An 18,957-nucleotide genomic window follows, 5' to 3' on the forward strand; every position below is an offset into this window, starting at 1 on the left:
AAAATGACCATAACACAATAGCACAATGACGAGATGTACATGTATAAATACCGAGTCACGTCAAAAAGGTATTACTAAAAAAGAACTAAACATTAGGTTAACAATATACAAAGACAAATTAAAAGAATACTATAACACATAATTAAGACGATAAGCAATGTCAATACCTAGAATCTTTACTGCAAGACTATCATGTATTATTATCTATGTTGTGATTTGTGTATTATTGTGTGTTTGTGTGTTTATCTTTTCTTTTTAAGCCATTTTCTACTTATGAGTTTGAATTTCCCTCTGTAATCGTTCGCATTCCCTATATAAACAAGGTCTTGGTACTTTTCATCTAATTTTTTTTTAAAGACGAGGCGTTTTTTAACATAACCCTGGTTATCAACAAGCTACTCAGTTGATTTTCTTATAAATGAATGTGTTTGTGTTATCTTTTTTGACAATTTATAAGATATACTTATTTCACAATTTACTAAAAAAAAACCTTCTGAAAACAAAATTATATGTCAGGGGAAGGAAGCTCAGTTAATTTTCAATGCAAAAAATCTGTGTCGTATCATGCGTTTGAAATTCTTGGCAGTCAAAAGTCATTAAATATATCAATCAATCACCTTTTTATTAAAACCATGGTTTTCCATTTGCATGAGTACAGTAAAATACAATAGGAATTTGGTTGTCGTTTTGATAAGGTATTTTCTTATTGTTCCAAACCAAGGCTTCTGCGCCGCGGTATGTATCGCTGTGATACTCTGGTGTATTTAACGTAACCATGGCAGCACCTGTAAACTTTCGGTATGTAGGATACCTATGTTTATGTTGCTTAGCAATAATCATAGGCTGACAAACTTTTCCACATTCGTCTGACGCTATAATAAAAGTGTTTGAAGCGGTGTACCCAGGTCTTTTGACTGCTATATAAGTAACTGCTTTCGATACTGATGGTCTGTTATCAAGGAATACATGGTCTTCATACATTCCGTTATAATTAACTCCAAAAGCTGCAACTTTTACTTTCGTTAGTCCTGATTTATCTTGATAGCACGGGTTTTCTGTTGAATTATACTTTTGTTGTAAACCTGCTGTAAAAGTCAGTTTTTTACCGTAAGAAAATATGTCTTCATCATCAACTATATTTCCTTGTGCATTAACCGGATGTGAATCATAAATTATGTCCCCTTGTCGCAAATGTATAACCTGTACTGGTATGAATACCCACGATTCTGTATTTGCTGTACAGCCACATAAAAATGTATTTTGTGTTGGTAATCCCGCGCATGGTTTCTGTTCTTCACGTATGTAAAAATCATCCATGGTCATATTTGCCACAGATACTGGCTTTGTTTCAATTATTTCAAATGAGGCTTGCTTTATAGGGTGTCGCTTTTGTGAGGGTCTCAATTTGCTTGGACTGTTATTTAAAATTCCGCTCCGGGATGAATCACTGCTGTCTGATAGCGATACTCTCTCAAGTATACGATAAAATGATTCCTTTGATACACTTTTAGCCCATTTTGTTACATCTTCTGATGATTTGGCAAGGTTTGTAGTACCTACTGGTTTAGATGATTTAGATGATACTGAAGCATCATGGGATATTCTTACAGAGCGCTGTAAGTTTATTCTAGGTGCTGATTGAGCTGGTTCAGGAGCTACAATTTCTGCTACTCGTAAAAACCTCGCTGGTGTTATTTGTGGTTCTATAGCAATCGATCCTCTCGATACACATGTTTTGGATATGAGATCACATCGCAACCATTTAGACCCACAGTCAGGTTTTATATTACCACACCATGGAAGTGGGGCATATGTGTAGTATTCCTCTGTCCAGAAGTTTAAATATCCATCTTCATTAGTTAGCGATTGATTTCTAAGGAGTGGTAATTGCATTACTGTTTCCCGATTGTGATGAGGTCTTTCAAACCCTCTAACTAAAGGGTATTCTTCTGGATCCTGAAAGCTTCTACCTTGTCGACGGCGTCTATTCTGCAAATTCCGATATAGTTCCCATACACAATCAATAAAAGCATGATGCATGTAAAACATTGGATCACTTGGGGACCGTTCCACGCTGACCATATTACCCCCGACCCAGACATGAACACGGTTATGGGGTTGTTCAAGTTGTATAACAAAGTACCTGTAGCTTCTTCTGGTTCTTATAAGTCTGTTTGTCGGTCGTCTATCCATCAATCGTCCGACGTTACCTACTGACCGCGTTAGAGGATTATTATTGTACTGCCAACCAGCAAAAGGCCCAGTTACAACATTGCCTCTGCCATTGCCTGCAAATTCCCGTGTCCACAAAACTGAATCAGTTGGATCCGACATTGCTGAATCTAATGTTGAATCCCAATATGGTAACATTACATTTGGATTCTTTTCTTGCAATGCCAACTCGTAACTGAAAAGGTCATATAGCATGTACATGTAACAGACAACCATCAACAATACAGTATTTTCAGTTTCTTAGTTATAAGATTTTCTGAAAATTTATGTCTTTATTAATGTAAAATAACCGTTCAAAACCATTGGTAGCTAATTACATATAAACAAATAATTTGTACTATTTAGGAGTGTCATTTTTTGCCCCTTTTTAATGTTGCAAAGTTATATTCCCATTGGTTTATTTTTATGCGGGAAAACGCAAAGAATTTTATTTTTTATTTTTACTTACAACTTCATGTTAATAAAATGTCATTGAGCTATTAATAAATGTCTCCATTACCCATGATGTGTCCATAACCCAGGATGTCTCCATCACCCAGGTTTAATTACATTCTTACATCGGACAACACAAATTCTAACATTTCGCATGAAAATTCAAGTTTGATATTATGTCATTGCATGCAGTGTACTGGTCCTGGATGCGCGGACATAAGACATTAAAGTCCCATGAAAGCCTTGATTAATGTGTCAAAAAAAAGAGTTCAAAAGTCAAAATAAAGGATCCCTCAATTCGGTCTTTCGTATGATACAACACAGTGGCGGATGCAGGAATTTTCGAAAGGGGGGGTGCTAGCCCAGGGCAAAGGGGGGGTGCAAAACATATGTCCCGATTCAAATGCATTGATCGGCCAAAATAAAGGGGGGTGCGCACCCCCGGAACCCCCCCTCTGGATCCGCCACTGCAACAAGCGTATTAAGTACATCTCGTCAAATTCTAAGAAAGCACTCCTTCAACTATTAAAACAACACTTTTTTTATGAATCAGTATATATACATGTAATTAGACACTATTGAACGTGCAGATAATTTAAAAAATTTTCTTCAATATTTCTTCTCCCAATTGCCTTTGTTGTATGTCGCACATGTATAACTTCCATATTTTTATTTGCTCGCTTTGGCATTGTTGGTTCCTGAAGCCAAACCGAACATTTTTTAATGAAATTATTTGAAATTACTGGAAGTACAAAAAAAATTATAACAGATAGCAATAATGTCATGAACTCTTTTTAACTTAATCAGAAATGACTAAAAACTGTTTGTGTAAAATTTCCAACATTTTTACCAGGCTGAGCATTAAATTCCCTTTGAGACCACAAAACCTTTTACAGCAATTTTCTCATGCGATGAGTGTTGAACAATTTCAAACCATCGGCAAATAGAAAGTAGCTACATAGCAGATGTAAACAAATCATACTTGCTACAACTCGTCATTATCAAGCTTCAGACCAAATAAAATTATTTCCTTATATAGGAGAGGAGAATTTTTGACGAACATCCCCTTTGAACTATGAGTGCTGATATTTTCAAATTATCGGCAAACAGGAAGTGGTATAAAGCAGATGCAATTTTTTTTACTCAACAACTGAACATCATGAAACTACAGTAACAGTTCAGATATTTAATGATTCCATTATGTAGGAGAAACGAAAACTTGACGAATTTATTTTTTGTACGATGAGTGTTGGAAATTTGAACCTATCGGCAAACAAGAAATGGATACACAGCAGGTGTTAAAATTGCATAATGTCCTCGCTATGACTCAACATGACCAACCTGCAGACAAAATATTAAATCTTCCCTTCAATAGGAGCAATGGTAACTTTAGTTACATGTACAATAAGTTTTGTAAAATTTTAAATTTCAAACTATAATGGCAAACAGGAAGTGGATATGTTCCAGATCATATGAGTATTTGGACCTTACACATACGGTCCGGACCGTATACGTATACTCGTACGGTCCTACCATACGCGTACGGTCGGACCGTATGAGTATACGCGTATGGTCCAGTACGAGCTGACCATACATGTTATTGGATCTCATATGGGATAAATTTAAACAAACATTTATCACAATCTTTATTTTTAGTTTTACAAATTGTTATTATTACAATTACTAGTAGATGGATAAAATCAACAAACGAACAATTGAAATTAAATATTTGTTTAATTGTATATCTGAATCATATTTTTGTACTCTCGCCCAAGGTGACACTTGTTACCAAAAGTAACGTAATATTTTTTTTACGTTTAGACGCTTGCAGTTCATACATGTTCCTTTGCATTTTTTTGTAAAGTTGCTTAATATTCTAAAATAATTGTACTTCCACATTATGTTTACTTACGATATCTTCGATTTCAGTGATCACAATTCAATTAATGTATTACTGATCGACATGCTAAATACAAGTGATTAACAGGTATAGCGTGGATTTTTGAAATAGTTAAAATATAAAGTTTTTATTTCAATTACCATGATTGAACTTTTTTTTACATTAACTTGAGAGTTAAGTTATGTTGATCTGTTATATGCATTTGTATCTAATAAACTTGACCAACTTCCTAATATCAGTCAGACCATACGCGTACGGTCCGACCGTATGAGTATCTTGAAAAAGTACGCATACGGTCCAGACCGTACGCGAACGGTCCAAATACTCATACGGTCTGGAACAGATATACCGCAGTTGTGAAAAATGCTTAATCGCTGCATCTTAACCTTATAAAGCTTCAGGCCGAGTAATTAAGCATTTGCTTTCACAGAAGCCAACAAAATGTCAACGAAAGATTTCTTTCGAACGGATGGAAAGACAGACGAACAGACGAACGGACGGATTCGAGCAGAAACTATTGCTAGACCCGCTTCCGTCTTCAGCTACGTAGGTAAAAAGATGATGTCATCGAGATTAATTACTAGTACCTGTATGTATGGACTTTTGTCCCTTTTTATCTCGTATTAAGGCATACAAACTGGACACAATCGTTTAAGCTATTAAAATGCACAATACAAATAGAGTTGTATTTATACGCAACATTAAATTATGTACAATACCTACAGAACTAAAAAGTAACGATGCCATGCCAGAAACGCTGGTCCACCGTGAGCTCCTCTACTTGCAACTTGATGATATCGTACTAAGGCATCATATCTATTTGGAGTCAAAGACTGAAAGGATAATCCATTATTCTACAACTACTCATAAATTCAGTTTGCACAATTCGTGTTCGAAATAAACAATAATCAGCTAATCCGGGAACCATAAGCAAAATATATGAAAAAAGTACACCACAAAAATAAAATGGACTGAAATAAACATTTGTTGAAAGATTTCTGTTCTTTTAAAATACCACCAAAACATTCATGCATAAAAATGAATACAACACTTTACAGATTGTATGCTTCCTAACCGCTTTTCTGGTTTAAATGTATTAGGAACGCTCACCGCCGAAATGTGATAGCCAAGAATGAAGAAGAACAGAAAAGTTAATAAGCTATATGACTATGGCTAAAGTCGAATGTGCTGTATTTTTCTTCTGACACAGATATTGGTTTGTACTTATTGGGCCAAAATAAATTCTATGTGTATTACTTTGATACTTCAAATCAAACACCAATCAAATAATGTAAAGGATAACAATTCGCGATTGACATCCAATGTGAGGGTATTTCTTCTAAAGAAGACTTCGATTTACTTGGGACATTGATAAATTTCATTACTTGATCATTGGAGTTTACCTAAAATTGGTATTTTATTCTTTATAAATGAGAGAAAATTAAATGAATTTGGAATGACAGTTCGATGAATACAGGCTAGTTGTTACCAGGAAGACACACGGAACCATTTACAATCCTAATGTTTCCTCTTATCATCAATATAATTTGTTGTCTCCTTTAGACATGTAAAATATTGTTTGACCAATGGGCAAGTTGGTCCGAGACCACCGTTGTCGTCCCTTGATTTTCGTTGTTCACAAATATAGTCCCAAATATAGTCCCTAGTGTTAACAGTGGGTTACTTGCCATTAATTTTTATACCCCTTCCAAATTTATTTCTCCATGTTTAATGCCTCAAATGCAAGTAGGGGGTGAAATTACACTGTAAAAAAAATTTGGGTCCAGAATTTTAAAGGAAAGTAGTGATTTGGTCCAGCTGAAAACGGTTTAAAATTAGCACTTCGGAAGCTGTCAAAAGATTTCAAGACGCCCTTAACATAAAATTGTCCATATTTTGAGTTAGAGACGATGAAGTTTTCTATAATTTTGATATAATTTGTCCCAAAAGTAGTACAACACACTGTAAAAGTTTCTTCGAGAAAGCGCAGGTGGGATTTTTTTTTATTTTCATTTATGTTCTAAAAGAAATGCACTACGAAAAAATTGTGGTCTCGGACCAGTTGTTTTAAAATTAATCTCAGGTCTACCCTGCATAATGCCAATAATAAGCTTTTGGTTCTGATCTAAAAAGCAAGATGACCTTTACCATGCAACACAATTTAACTTAGAACCTAATTAGAATACAACAAGGCACAACCAATACATCAACGCAATGATGATAACAGTTTCAAATACACTGACACAAATTTAAAAATTGCTATCCACATTGATCTGTGTCCACACTTGTTGTCAAAATAAAAAAAAATTAGTTAATAATATTTTACATCGTATCATTCAGTGCAATAAATAAGAATGGCTACGAGCAATAATTTTTCAAAAGGTACATTTACTGTTTGGCCAAGTAACAAAAAGAAATTGATATGAATAAAAAGAAAGACAACTAGAAGTCAACGAGACAGCAGTCGATCGAAACAAAAACAGAAAATCACAAGAGATATTTTCAGCATAATGTTTCTTTGCAACAAATGAAAATCTTTTAATACCTCCTTGTGTAAGTAAATCTGTCATCGACATCGAATAATTTGAAGGTTTCATTTTTTTCTCATGATTCCACCTTTTATTATTGCTTATTTTTTTTAGTATACTTCACAAGTTTACTGAAGATTGTTTCATTTAGTGGTATTCAAACAAAAAAAATTCAAAATGAAACGGATACGCTTTGAAAATCGAAACAAAAAAAAGCGGATTAAACTGACTTTCTGTTAACGGGTGTTTACCCTGTTGCTTATGCTGCATAAAAACAAAAAGGTCTTCATAGAAATTGATACCCTTTGAATTCGAAAAAAAAGTATTAAATCGACTCCTTGGATGGATGTTTACCCTGTTGTTGAACTAACAGATATTTACCCTGTCATTCTTAAGTTGGTTTATAGCATCATGATATTCTCGTCGTTCGTTGTCACTTAACATCCTGTATTCTTTTCTTCTTCTAGGAGTTCCACCAGAAGCTTGTCTCTTGTGTCTAGTAGATCCTTTTCTTACTGAGCTCGAAGCGATTTTTCTAACCAATGATGAAAGCCACTCTACTGTTCCTGGTGAAGCTTCCTCACAATAATCCTTGTTTAACCACATGAATTCTAACATGCACGATGTGCTTACATCCTCTTCTCTTGCTGAAGGATCACTAGCGAATCTGTCTTTTAGACATAATTTCAGTTGTTTTGGAAGTGGTTGTGGTTTAACATCACACTCTATTGTCATGAGAAATGACAAGAAAATCAGAACTATTATCTGTGAAAATAAAACAAATATGTAAATACACGGTAGGAAATAATAATTTTCAAACTCGTTGATAATATATGCGCGGAATTTTAAAGTTACAACAAAATTGTTATATATATATATATATACCTGAAGAATTGAAGGTTGATGTTAGATAAGTCTGTAACTATACTAGTCAAAATAAACGATACAAGATTAAATTGGTTATCATTTTCATATCTTTCAATTAAAGTTTCTGTTTAAGTTTATTTCTTTATTCATTTTTAAAAAGCATCTGTTAATGTTTTTTTTGCCAAAAAAATCCGAATCGAATACGACAAAAATCGTGAATGTTATTTTTCCGTCCTGTAATTGAGTTCGCCGTGAATCAATGAAGCATTTAAATTGTATGATGTTAATAATTAGGTAACTGCATCAGGTAAACAATTTGACATCTATAAAAAATGGAAACAAATCTAGAAATTATTGCCACGGTTACTTCAAAATGAGCATGAACAAGCTGTTGGCATGGTCAGAGCTAGGATGACACACGTTGACGTCGCAAATCATTTTCATGTGGCAAGAATATAATAATAACAAGACTGATGATTCGTCTGAGGCAAACTGGCTCAACAAATTATAGACCACGTAGCGGCAGACCCCAGAAGACGTCACAACGTCAAGACCGCGCGATCCGTCTTTTGCACTTCCGCAACCGTACATTAAATGCAGAAAATACGGCCCGAGGAATACCTGGTCTTCACGACTACTGAATTTTGGGTCAGACATTTCGACGAAGGCTCAGAGCGCATGGACTTCATTCAGGACGTTTCCTGAAAGGACCGCTCTTTAAGCAGTTTCATAGGGCTGCAAGACTTGATTTGGCTCGTGCAAGACGACGTTGGAGGTTGCACACCTAGCAACATATCCTTTTAACAGATGAGTCCCGATTTGCTCTCCGTTTTAGTGATGGACGCATGAGAGTATATCATAGACCAGGTGAACGATTTTCGGAACGTTGTGTCATGGAAACAGATCGTTTCAAAGGCGGAAGTATGATAGTATGGGGTGGATTATGTCACAACGGACGCACACAGTTAAAAATCATTGATGGCAACTTGAGCGCTTCGAGATGTAGGGATGAAGTTCTTGGTCCTATTGTTCTGCCTTTTATTCGACAACGCGGTTTCAACTATTTTCCAACAGGATAACGCTAGATGTCATGTGACAAGGATTTGTATGGAGTATCTCTAACAAAACGATTTCGAGTTCTTCCTATGACATCATTATCATCGGATCTTTCTCCTATAGGTAGCAATACATAGTTAGAAGTTTAATTGCGCATTATGGCCATGGTTATTTTTTTTAAATATGAAAGTTTTTGTACAATAAAATTGATTTTTAGATAGTTGAAGAATAATATAGCATTCCAAGTGGGTTTATATGAACATTAAGATTGGTTTTATAGGCCATTTTCCTGTTAGACAATAAGTATTTTCCTATCCGCACCACCCATAGTTCTAGAAATTATTGTAGTGTTTTTCAACAAAGATTTGACGCTCGATCTTTTTAATTCAATTTTATGGAAAAACGAGCAGAAATGCATATGACTTTTTTTTAAATTATGAGTGTAAATTTAATGTTTTTTCTTAACTGTGTATTGCTACCATAGAACATTTATGGGATCATCTTGGTAGACGTGTTCGAGAAAAACAAAATCCACCGGAAACGCTACAAGATTTGCATTTAGCTCTCATACAGGAGTGGAATAATATCCCCCAAGCCAACATTATGACTTTGATTGGACTCTATGCGTCGAATGTGTGGAACTGATATTGCTGCGAGAGGCGGTCATAGTCGCTATTTATTTACGCCAACTGAAATTCCAGATGATGACTTTGTTCCGTCCGTATTCGGTCAAGGAACTGTCTGTGACGTTTATTTATTACTGTGTCACGTAGAACATTAAAAAAAAACATATTTCATGTATTTGTTTTTGTTTTCTGCTGAACGGTAAAATATTATTTTTGATTAAAGTGGTGTATCGTTTTTTTTGTTTTTTTTTGTTGTTGTTGACTAGTATATATCAATCAAGAAAACCGTTTACATTTATATTTTTTTACAATCATACTTTCGTGACCAGCCATTAAAATTTGTGAATGTTGATTATTTAATCATGTTTATTTTTTTCAGCAGGACTTCAAGTTGTATACTAGTAACCAAATAGTAATACTCAGTGGCTAAAGCGATGAACGAGAATAAAACAAAATGCACCCTTCTTATGAAAAATCTCAGAAAAAATCTACACGAAATCAACGATATTGATCAAATTAAAGTTATTTCTAAACAACAATCGTACAATTTTAAGAAATTATTTGTTAAACTGTGTTATAAGAAATGTACATCCAAAGACACGATGATTTAGGTTTATTATTTACATACAAAATGCATTACAAGCTTGTGAAACTGAAATTTAAATATGTAAATCTTGGCTGCATATTGAAAAAAAGTGAAAAATCATGAAAATACAAATTCTAACTATCTTCTCTATCAAAAATTTCTGAGTGTTTCAAGTAGTCCTTAGCATGTAAAAATTTCCCAAAATATACCTATTTCAACATCTTAATTTTTAGAGTAGTCTTGTCAAGCTGCATACATGTACGTTTAATTGGCGTGTTTCAGGGTGGTATACAACCAGAAAAAAAATTGAAGTATATTCCTGAAAGGACAAGGTACACTAAGGGTCGTATTTGGCCCCCTATTTTGTCAAAAAATCATTTTCATCTTATAAATGAACTGAGCATCATAAAACATCTTAATATATTTGTTCTTCAATACCCCATGCCCAATTTGTCTTCTAGTATGGCAGAAACCTGATTTGGGGTTGGCTAAAGTGTGTTGATAACGTCAAAAGATAGACAAATGTCCATTTGTGGACTGCAATCCTTCGTTTTTAAATGCCTCCGCCAACGTGAGCCACAGTAACAATAAGTGATAAAAATGGCATACAAACAGGGTTTTCCGAATATGAAAAGAAATTATTGGCTCACGTTGGCGGAGGTGCTCAAAAATTAAAAAAATCTCTCGTAAAAAAACAACAATTTGTGTCAAAATAGTAATATCGGATCGAAATCGGAGAAAGAGCTGAAAATATCCGCATTCGGCTGTTACGGCAAGACACTCTCAACTAAAGCAAGAATACTTCGATAGGTCCTCAAGGTTTTCAGTTGTAGGATTTTGCCATCAATCAGTTTCAAATTGTATTTTCACAGTGTAGATACTATTCTGTACGCTATCCGGAAGTCGCGATTTTCGAAGCGAGAACTTTTTGGATCACATTTTAAATTTGATGGGTATACTTAATTAAACGGTAAGTTGATCATCTGTACATTGCTTAATGATTAATTCAGCCGACATCGATATTCTCAAATGGTTTAGAATTAAATTCCGCACATTCAATATTCGTGTCTTTGCCTTAATCAAGAGATTTTCAAGTGCATCACTAAGAAAAATCAGTCGGCGAACCTAAAAACAATCTTTTTACCCTCTTAGTGTACAAATTAACCTAAAAACCAGACTTAATTAACAAAATGAAGTATATTTCAAGTGGTGGTAAAAGTTTCAACCAGATCTTTGAAGCCAGAAATAAGAAAATTACACTTGTTTGAATTTCTCACTGTACGATCAGTCTCGCTTGTTTATTTTAAAACTGTATGATCAGTCTTTATGTCACTGTATTCTAGTGGTGATTTCAAAGTTATTTACGATACATTAGAAGGAGGCATTTTTCTCAATAACACAAATATATTTCAATACATTCACATCCTGAAAACTTATGAAACATGTTTTAGCTTGATAGGGTGTACTCGACTTACTACATTAAGTATAAGGATGTTAAACTTTAAATGTTGCTAAAATAAGAGGAAGGTTTGATGCATACTAGTATATAAGTTTCAGAAATGTCCTCCGTTATACTTAAAATTGTACAAACACACAGATTTAGTTGTTATATAAAAATGCATGTATTTACACACATTCGAGGCCGTACTGTAGCCTATAATTGATCACAGTTCTTTCACTTTGTTTAAGATGTAGAGCTATATAAAAAAAGAAGATGTGGTATGATTGTCAATGAGACAACTATCCACAAAAGACCAAAATGACACGGACATTAACAACTATAGGTCACCGTACGGCCTTTAACAATGAGCAAAGCCCATACCGTATAGTGAGCTATAAAAGGCCCCGATAAGACAATGTAAAACAATTCAAACGAGAAAACTGTCTCTTTGACACTCAATTGTACACCACTTTGTCAAGCGGGGGGTTATAGTGATAAAGAAGTCCGTTTTTCCGTTCGTCCGTTGGACCGGTACAATATGTTTAGCCGGTTTTGTAAGCGCATCTCCTCATAAACCACTTAATATACATTGGGGGTTCCGGCCATTTTTAAATGAAGAGGGGTCCAATCCAGGAGAAAAGGGGATTCCAAATATATGTTCCCATACAAATGAATTGATAGTTAAAAAAGGGTTTCAAACTGCCGGATCCCCTTTTTTTGAATCCGTCACTGATATAACTATTAATTAATCTTATTCGGATTCCTTATCATAAATGATAATGACTGTATTGTGTACCGTCTATTTCGAATTTTAGTAAAAATCTTTTATTGGGTTACTTTATATAAGATACGGACTTGAACATTACATTATATGGGGGCACCCATCAGGTATTTCCAACACCTCCTTAACCAATCATTAAAGTTTTCTGAAATTGCTCCATTTTTACTCGATTAATACATTATGGACCTTCTATTTCTGTAAACTAACCAAAATTATATCACATGAATTATCCCCCTACGCAAAGCTGTCTATCCATTTTTTGTTATTTTAAAAGACAAGCTTGATTAATGTTATCATCAATTGGTCAACGGCGGACGGTGTAAATAATCTTTAAAAATATAATAGCTAAACAGATAACTGTAACGATACACTATTACAAAGTCCACAAGCGAATCATGTATTACTTTTTAGGCATTTGATTTTAAACATGTTAAATAAGACTGATGGAACAAAAATACAATTATTTTGCCGTCTAAAAAATTCATCAGAAATATATTTGTATTGTCTGATGAAAGTAACTACACGTTATAGTTCCCTGGATAGTTCATAATATCACATATACACGTATATACCTTTAAATTGCTGTTGTTTTTTCTTCAAAATCACGACTGGTCATACAGTCAAAAAATCTGAAATCGCTTCTAGAATACAGTCAGTTCTAGACTGATCGTACAGTAATTTATTTTGGGATACTCAAGGAAAACATATGTTTTATGGGAAATACGAATATTCTACTTAAATACGAAAAGAATATTGAAACAGTATATATTTAACTGTAAACTGATGCAAATATTTGCGATAAAAGATTATTTGCTTTGTACTACGAGAGCAAAATTGTCCATCGATTTCACTTTTTTCTACCAAGTTGATGTGATGCACACGTATATTTTATATTCTAATGCATGTTTTTTTACAGTTACTCATATTTATGATGCTATATATACCTTGAAGATGTTCAAAGCACTTTGTAGATATAGGAGTAAACAGATGATGAGAAAAGTTACCGTGGCCTAGCCAAGATCAGATGTGCATTTCATATTGGGTCTATGTTATAGGCTTGTAAAGACAAGAAAATAAACTTTACATAAGTAATACATCTTTGAACTGAAGAAGAGAATGTAGGGTTTCACAATGAATATCAAATATCCTGTATAGGTGTTACCGTTTTGAAGAAAAACACTAAAATACACGCTGAAAATGGGCAAAATTACACGTTATGTTGTTTCATTTAAAATTTACCTGTTTTTATAAATTGATAGTTAATAAGTGAACTTAATTTGAACTACATTATTGGCTCACTGTTATAGACAATTTATTCTTCTTTCTTTTACTGGTTGTTGCAACAAAAAATCTTCAGTGGTTACAAAGTTATGATAAAAAGTTGAATACTATGTGCTTGTTATGCAATTTTGTACTTTTGTTTTTAGCTTGCTCAGTGTAGTCATAAAAGAGAAAAATAAATCAAATTTATGCTATTATGCGTTTTGTTTTCTCTTCTAGTATATACATTATCAAAAACTACCTCATTTATCAAAATTGCAGTACCCTAGCTGGAGATATTATGCCATCAAAGTTGGATATACAAATAAAGTGAAAAAATGTCTTGTCCGTAGACATGCATTCCCTAATAAACTGGAAGCATAATTACATTAATGTTGCATTGCTAAGTTCCTGTTCTTTTGTAGATATGAAAACACTACTAACATTTTTTTCTACCATCTATTAATAGAGGAAAAAATTCAAAAATATGTCAGAATGTCTTGTCCGTAGACACATGTCTTGTCCGTAGACATGTCTTTTTATCAATATTGCTTGGCTTTATGGGTCTTAATTAGTCCTATGTGTTGTTTAAACTTAGAAATATCTTATTTTTAATAAATAAATGGTAATTTAAGCGTTCTCAATTTTTGTAAAATTACTTTACAGGAGTGGATTTTAAAAAGTGTCAAATTATCAGTCATAAAAAGCATACCTTATTTTACTTCAATATTGCTTATTCCAGTTGATGCATACCTTAAAAGATTAACTAAATCAAATGAAGAAAAAGTATTTCTCTCTCTCTAACTTTATCTTTTGCATTTCAGTATTAACAGCAGATGAGGAAGTGTCTACGGACAAGACACTTGTACATAACAAGTATTAAATTCAATTATTTGTCTGCTATGGAACTTAAATCTTATTTATAGGTGATGAAAGTTATCTATTCAAATTAAAACTCAGTATTTTCAACATGAATATAGTCACAATTAATTCTAACAGATTTTTTTTTTAACTGAAATTGTCTTGTCCGTAGACATTACCACAATATATTTGTATCCAATTTGCTTGATTTCATCTAATTTGATAGTTAAATGTATGTTATTTTTTTAAGAGAACACATTCAACTATGTCAAAATTGAGTTTTAATAATAGTTTGATTGTTTTAAGCAGTCAGATATATGGATTTCAGTTAAAAGAATGTGTCTTCAGTTTGGCTTAATCAATAAATTATTGAGATATGTAAAGAATTATGGGTACATTTTTATATTTTCCAAAATTTTAAAAACACAGCTTAAAATTTAATTAGTAACTTTTAATCTTAACTTTAACAATCATCTTTGAAAGCATTTAATTGAATATCAATAAAATGTCTTGTCCGTAGACATTATCAAAATGTATTTGTTTCCATTTTCCTCGAAGTTAAGCATCATTTGATAGATAAACCTGATAAAATATATACTTTTTTTTACAAGAGAACACTTTCAGCTATATCAAAATTAGATTTTAATAATGCATTTCATTAAATATGAATACAATGTCTTGTCCGTAGACAAAACATATAAATTGTATTGCTAAGTTTGATTGTTTATTGTAAGAATATGCATCAAGTTATTTTAATGTTCTATACACCAAAAGAAAGGTTTTTTTTGGAAGTTTTGTTATTTATAGATAATTTTAGATATAGTTTTATCAGATAAGATTAATGATCAAAGAAAGCAACTGTTGTTTGAAATAACTGTGAGTTAAACATGTTCTTGTCATTTTTTTTTCAATTAAAATGTTTGATATTCAATAATTCTAAACATATTTTGTTGTCTTTGTCATTGACCAAAAATCTGACACTGGTGACCATGTCTTGAAGCCAACCATTAAAGAAAATTATACAGTTTTTAAACACCATTTATTTAATAAAAATATTAAATATTTCTTCCAAAAACTGCATGTAATTATATAAATGCTTCCAGTGTTAGCCTAACGATAGCAATTTTTCATAATTTAAACCATTTTTGAACCAAAATATCAAAAGAGTTTTTCCCTGAGGTGATACTCATTTTTGACTTCATGTGAAACACAAAATCCACATCTGATCTTGGCTAGGCCGGTAGGCAAAACCGTCCTGTTAGCCAGTTGGAAATCATCGCTTCGAAAATCGCGACTTCCGGATAGCGTACAGAATAGTATCTACACTGTGATTTTGTTATCTTTGTATCAAGGTGGCGTGTGTTTTATCGATTTAAATCAACACCTTACATAGTGAAAACATATGCACTCGGCACACACGATAAACATGCGTTTTGCAAGTGTTCCCCTCATAAAATAAAGCGAAAAAAGTTTGAATATTTTTTTTTCCTTTTTGGGGTTCTTTGGAATAATGTGTAAATTCTGGACAAGATACCTTGGGTCGATATCATAAGTGAGTCCCGCGAGATTTGACCAATACATTCAGTTTGGCCGCTGCTATCAAGCGTGACAGCACGGACTTTAACAGCTCTTGAGTAGAGCGTGGTTGTAGTGTCTAAAGTAAAGAAGTTTCTTACTGTGGAAGTAAGTTTTTTAAATCTAGTTAAATGTAGTTAATGCTTTCAATGTATTTTGTTGATAACAGCTAGTAGTTGTGGTTTAATGCTGTTTTTATAATTAATGTACTAAAATGGAGTTTGCGTCTGCATTGGTTGCAACGCGTATTGAGAACTGTCCTGTATGTCGGGAAGTGTTGTATGATTTAAAGCTTTAAAAGTGGCGTTTGCATAGGTTGCAGCGTTAAATGAAGATATTGTCAGAGATTTTTGTTAAATATATCTAGGGGAAAGAAAGCTCCAAATTTTGCGTTATTGTCGAGGTATTGGAAATAATAACTTTGAAGGAGAATGTTTTTGGTTTAGTTCATTCTAGGAGTTTAAGAGCACATTTATTTTTTTGAATGTTCATACGTTAATTTAGAAAAAGATATTTGTATCTTTAATTTATGACGAAGACAGTCCGCATTGCACGATTTTTAATGGCGGATTTGTAACTGTGTAATGGGGTTACTAAATTTATTTTATTAATTTCAGCTATGGCTCAGGTATTGAAGCCAAATTGCTCCCTGGCGGGTAAAAGTTTAATCCCGATCATTTTGAGGGTAAAACACGCAGATGCAGAAGCGGTTTTAGAGCTGTCAAGACTGAAAAAAGATGAACCTTTAGAGAGTTTAACAAAAGTCGAATTAATTGCTCAGTTTGAGAAGCTGACAGGTAATTTATAATTTATTATAACGTTTTCTTAAGACTTTCAGAGAACCTTGTATTCAAAGTAAATATGGCTTTGACTTTTTGTTTTTGATAATTTAATTAGCTTCATTTGACCGATAGTGCTCTTTTGAACAAACATTTTTGTTAGAAATGTAGATCTGCATCTGGTGCGATAAATTTAGCCTTTGGTTTTTATGTTAATTCTTGTTATTTAGTGTCATCAGAAGGTATGATTTTATTGACGGTAACTTGGCAAGTTAGCTCCGAGATTTTCGCTTTTCACGGTTCGTGATTTTTTACACATTATACATGAAATTGTATCTGTTCCGTTTGATTGATTAGTGCCTTATTTAATTCCAGGTGAATCCGTTAAAGATGTATTAATTCTTCTGTGTGGGAAGGATGACAATATTGAGAATGTGAGACTTCTAGTGCATGAAAGCATATTGTTGGCTAATTCTGTTGGTGCTAGAGGTCAGAGGTTAAGTACTAGTAATCCGAGTACAGATACACCAGCGGCGAAAGGTATGAATGTTTCTTTTTACCTTTTTTCTTTTGATAAGTTTGCTTGTCCGTCTGTTCTAATTTAGCCCTTTTTAAATGCTTATCGAAGATAATCTCTCCTTATTTGTAACTTGATGTTTATGGACCTTTATGTAGGCTTTTGTTTATTTAAGTGAGATATTATTCACGGCAACATTTATCATTCACGGCAACACATATCGTTCACGGCAACAAATATAGTCTTGTTTTGTTGCATTTTCAAGAAATCTGGATTTCTTTGCTAAGTAAACTTAATTTTTTACAGAAAACAAGACTTGATAATTTTATATAGTTTTTCGTTATTTCGTTTTACACTTAATTTTGTTTTAATGTTGGCACTACTTTCATGGTTTCCTACATTTACAGCTTACGAATGTTATTTAGAGCAAGACATTGTCCTGTATTTGTATTGCTAGTATGTTTTGATATTCTTGATTTTCCTTTTGATATATATTTAAAAACTGTTGCAAGGAAGTTTAGTTATTTTTCGTTTTGTTTGTTGTAGGAAGTGATGGCAAAGCGGCTCAGGGAGACCCATCCACAACAAACCAGCAGCTGCAAGCAATGAGACAAGACCTGGATGAGTTGAAGAAAAATTCAAAGGTTTTACAGGTAGATGAAGCACTATCTTACGTTAGAACTTTGGCAGCAAGACCAAAACTCACAACACCGGGAGTATTACTTGCGGCCATCGAAATGTTGGTTGATGCAGCTAACAAAGCGAATCATAAGGACTGTTCTTTATTTTCAAAATCTTTTTCAATGTTTAAAAAATACGAAGATAATGTTGATTTTTGTGGGCTCGTCTTAAAGTTATTTGGTTCCCAGGAGGACAAGAAGATTTCCTCCTTAATTTCAGACTGTCAAAATCTAAAAAATACGAGGAACCATCAGGTTCAAAGGAGAGGCAGGATATATTAGATGCTCCACCTACTTCAGCTCCTGCATTTCCTTTTCCTGGATATGGATATCAGAATCCAGGTTTTGGTTTCCCGTATCCTAATTTTTATTCAGGGCCAAACTTTAATTCAGGTGGTTTTAGGCCTCCAAGAATGCAAGGAGGTAGAGGCAGGAGAGTGTCAAACGGTGTATGTTATTTTTGCAAGGAGTCGGGACATTTTATTGCAAATTGTTCAAAGATGAAAAAAGACAAGTAATTATGTATTTTGTATATTTTTTAATCTTTTAGATGCCTTTCCCTTTCCCAGGAGCTTCGATCTCCAGTGAAAAAATTTTCACGCGGGCAAGGGTCGAGTGTCTCTCTCCTTTATTTTATTTTATAAATCTCAAGCAATTTTTCAGAGTTTAAAAGATTTCCTTTTTTGTTAATTTCAGAATATCAGGGATCATGAACCTTTGGCTAAGAAAGAAAAGTTTGAGCCAGAAATTCCAGATTGGGAGTTAAAATCGGGTTTCGATCCACTTAGCGTTAAATTAAGAAAGCAAAGTGACATAATTTTAGTAAATTATAAAGG

At 33.5% G+C, this 18,957-nt stretch overlaps 1 protein-coding gene and 1 long non-coding RNA gene across 2 annotated transcripts; one reads left to right on the forward strand and one right to left on the reverse strand.

Moving 5' to 3' along the window:
- Positions 1 to 623: 623 nt before the first annotated feature.
- Positions 624 to 7,853, reverse strand: LOC143073518 (uncharacterized). Its single transcript, XM_076249132.1, has 3 exons — positions 7,474 to 7,853; positions 5,288 to 5,397; positions 624 to 2,407 (listed from the first exon to the last, which is right to left on the reverse strand). The coding sequence occupies exons 1-3, from the start codon at positions 7,825 to 7,827 to the stop codon at positions 625 to 627; spliced, it is 2,247 nt and encodes a 748-aa protein (XP_076105247.1). The 5' UTR covers positions 7,828 to 7,853; the 3' UTR covers position 624.
- An 8,918-nt stretch (positions 7,854 to 16,771) lies between these two features.
- LOC143073526 (uncharacterized) lies at positions 16,772 to 18,585 on the forward strand. The gene is made up of 3 exons (XR_012977521.1): positions 16,772 to 16,942; positions 17,300 to 17,464; positions 17,988 to 18,585. It is a non-coding gene; the product is annotated as an uncharacterized LOC143073526 (long non-coding RNA).
- Positions 18,586 to 18,957: the final 372 nt, after the last annotated feature.

The sequence above is a fragment of the Mytilus galloprovincialis genome, chromosome 1 (assembly GCF_965363235.1).
Source record: "Mytilus galloprovincialis chromosome 1, xbMytGall1.hap1.1, whole genome shotgun sequence".
Taxonomy (NCBI): Eukaryota; Metazoa; Mollusca; class Bivalvia; order Mytilida; family Mytilidae; genus Mytilus; species Mytilus galloprovincialis.

Coding starts and splice junctions, on each gene's coding strand:
- LOC143073518 (XM_076249132.1), bottom strand. CDS start 7,827: ATGACAATAGAGTGTGATGTTAAACCACAACCACTTCCAAAACAACTG. Junction 5,398..7,473: donor ACCAACTTAAGAATGACAGG/GTAAATATCTGT, acceptor TTATCCTTTCAG/TCTTTGACTCCAAATAGATA. Junction 2,408..5,287: donor CATCGTTACTTTTTAGTTCT/GTAGGTATTGTA, acceptor TGACCTTTTCAG/TTACGAGTTGGCATTGCAAG.